This window comes from Eurypyga helias, unplaced genomic scaffold, assembly GCF_000690775.1.
Source record: "Eurypyga helias isolate BGI_N326 unplaced genomic scaffold, ASM69077v1 scaffold22071, whole genome shotgun sequence".
NCBI lineage: Eukaryota > Metazoa > Chordata > Aves > Eurypygiformes > Eurypygidae > Eurypyga > Eurypyga helias.
This window is the reverse complement of record NW_010230439.1, coordinates 4974-6279: the sequence shown is the minus strand read 5'-3', so window position 1 is coordinate 6279 and position 1306 is coordinate 4974. Positions and strand designations below refer to the sequence as shown.

General features: G+C 60.9%; 1 protein-coding gene across 1 annotated transcript in view; it reads right to left on the bottom strand.

Annotated features, from left to right (window-relative positions):
• Positions 1 to 6: 6 nt before the first annotated feature.
• The window catches only part of WDR24 (WD repeat domain 24), a gene marked incomplete at its 3' end in the record, with an annotated part of 5728 nt that continues 4428 nt past the window's right edge, over positions 7 to 1306 (bottom strand). Inside the window, exons 6-9 of the mRNA XM_010160751.1 lie at positions 1213 to 1306; positions 788 to 1125; positions 191 to 375; positions 7 to 46 (exon numbers count right to left, since the gene is read on the bottom strand). The exon at positions 1213 to 1306 is cut by the window's right edge and continues 6 nt beyond it. Of these exons, the coding sequence (XP_010159053.1) occupies positions 7 to 46; positions 191 to 375; positions 788 to 1125; positions 1213 to 1306 (657 nt within the window). The remainder of the gene's footprint in view (positions 47 to 190; positions 376 to 787; positions 1126 to 1212) is intronic.

Below are 1306 nucleotides of genomic sequence, written 5' to 3'. Positions count from 1 at the left end.
CACCACGTGGTGGCAGACGGCACACATGCTGGCACACTGCCGGCACCTGCCGGAAGGTCGGCGGTGAGCAGGAGAGCCCTTGGTGGGCAACGAGAAGGGGCGCACCACGCCCAGCCTCCTGCCCCACACCACCTCTAGGACTGCTTTTGGGTGGTCTCCCTCTCCTCCCTGCCCACAGCGCTGCCCTCACCTGTCACAGATCCAGCCCCTATTGCTCATGGGGCGCTTGCAGTTGCTGCAGTTGACGTGCAGGGTGGTGGAGGCCTGGTTGAGGCAGTTGATGGCACGACACGTGCTCAGCTTGATCACCTCGTTGGAGATGTTCCAGAGCTGGAAGCGCTGCAGCAGGTCGATGTAGGACGTGTACCAGTGCTCCTGGGGATAGCCGCAGTCCATTGAGTTCCAACACCCCTCAAATTCTGCCCCTAAGATCCCAGCCCCACATCCCAAAGGCAAGATCCCTGCAGCAGGGGAACCGGGGAAAGAGGCTTACTTCCCCAAAACAACTGGCCAAGGCCACTTCCCCACCTCAGCCCTGTGGACACCACCTCAGGTCCCTGCCAGGACTGGTGATAGGGCAGCCAGCCAGGTCCTGGGGTCCCAGAGCTGCCCACCCCAGGTTAGAGCAAGCCTGTCAGGGGCTGGAGTGCCCAGAGCCCAGGTGGGATCCCCTTGTGTTGGGATCCCACACCTCTGGGTCCCACTGCATCTCATGGGGTTGCTGCACCAGCCCTGAAGGGAGGGTTCAGTCCCTGCACAGACAGGAAGGGGCTTCCCGGAGTCTCACCTGGGTCTGCTCATCGATCTCCTTGCGGATGCGGTCTCCCAGCACGATGAGGACAGACACAGCCGTCTGCACGTCACCCTGCTCAGCATAGAAGAGGAGCGTGTCCCGCACGATGGGATTGAAGAAGTCGGAGGGCAGGCGGTTCTCGTAGAGTGAGTGGGAGATGGAGATGAGGGAGAAGGACTCCACAGGCGTCAGTGACACCGTCTCGGCCTCGTTGCCGCTGACGTGAGGGGAGTCAGCCTTGTCTTGCAGGTGGTCCAGGGCTGACGGGTTGTCCACGATTTCGTGGCGTAAGGGGAAGGCTTCTTGGGGAAGGCTGTATTCCTGCTCTTCAGCTGCAAGGAGAGATCAGGAATGCCAGGAGAAAATCCAGCTGCGCATCCAGGACAGGCAACACCTCTCAGCACCAGCCATGCACTCACCATGTGGGTTCTCATGGTCCATCATATACAGGTCATCCTCATCCGCCTCCACATCTCCCAGCAGATAGTCTGCAGGGACATCGCTGCCCTCCGT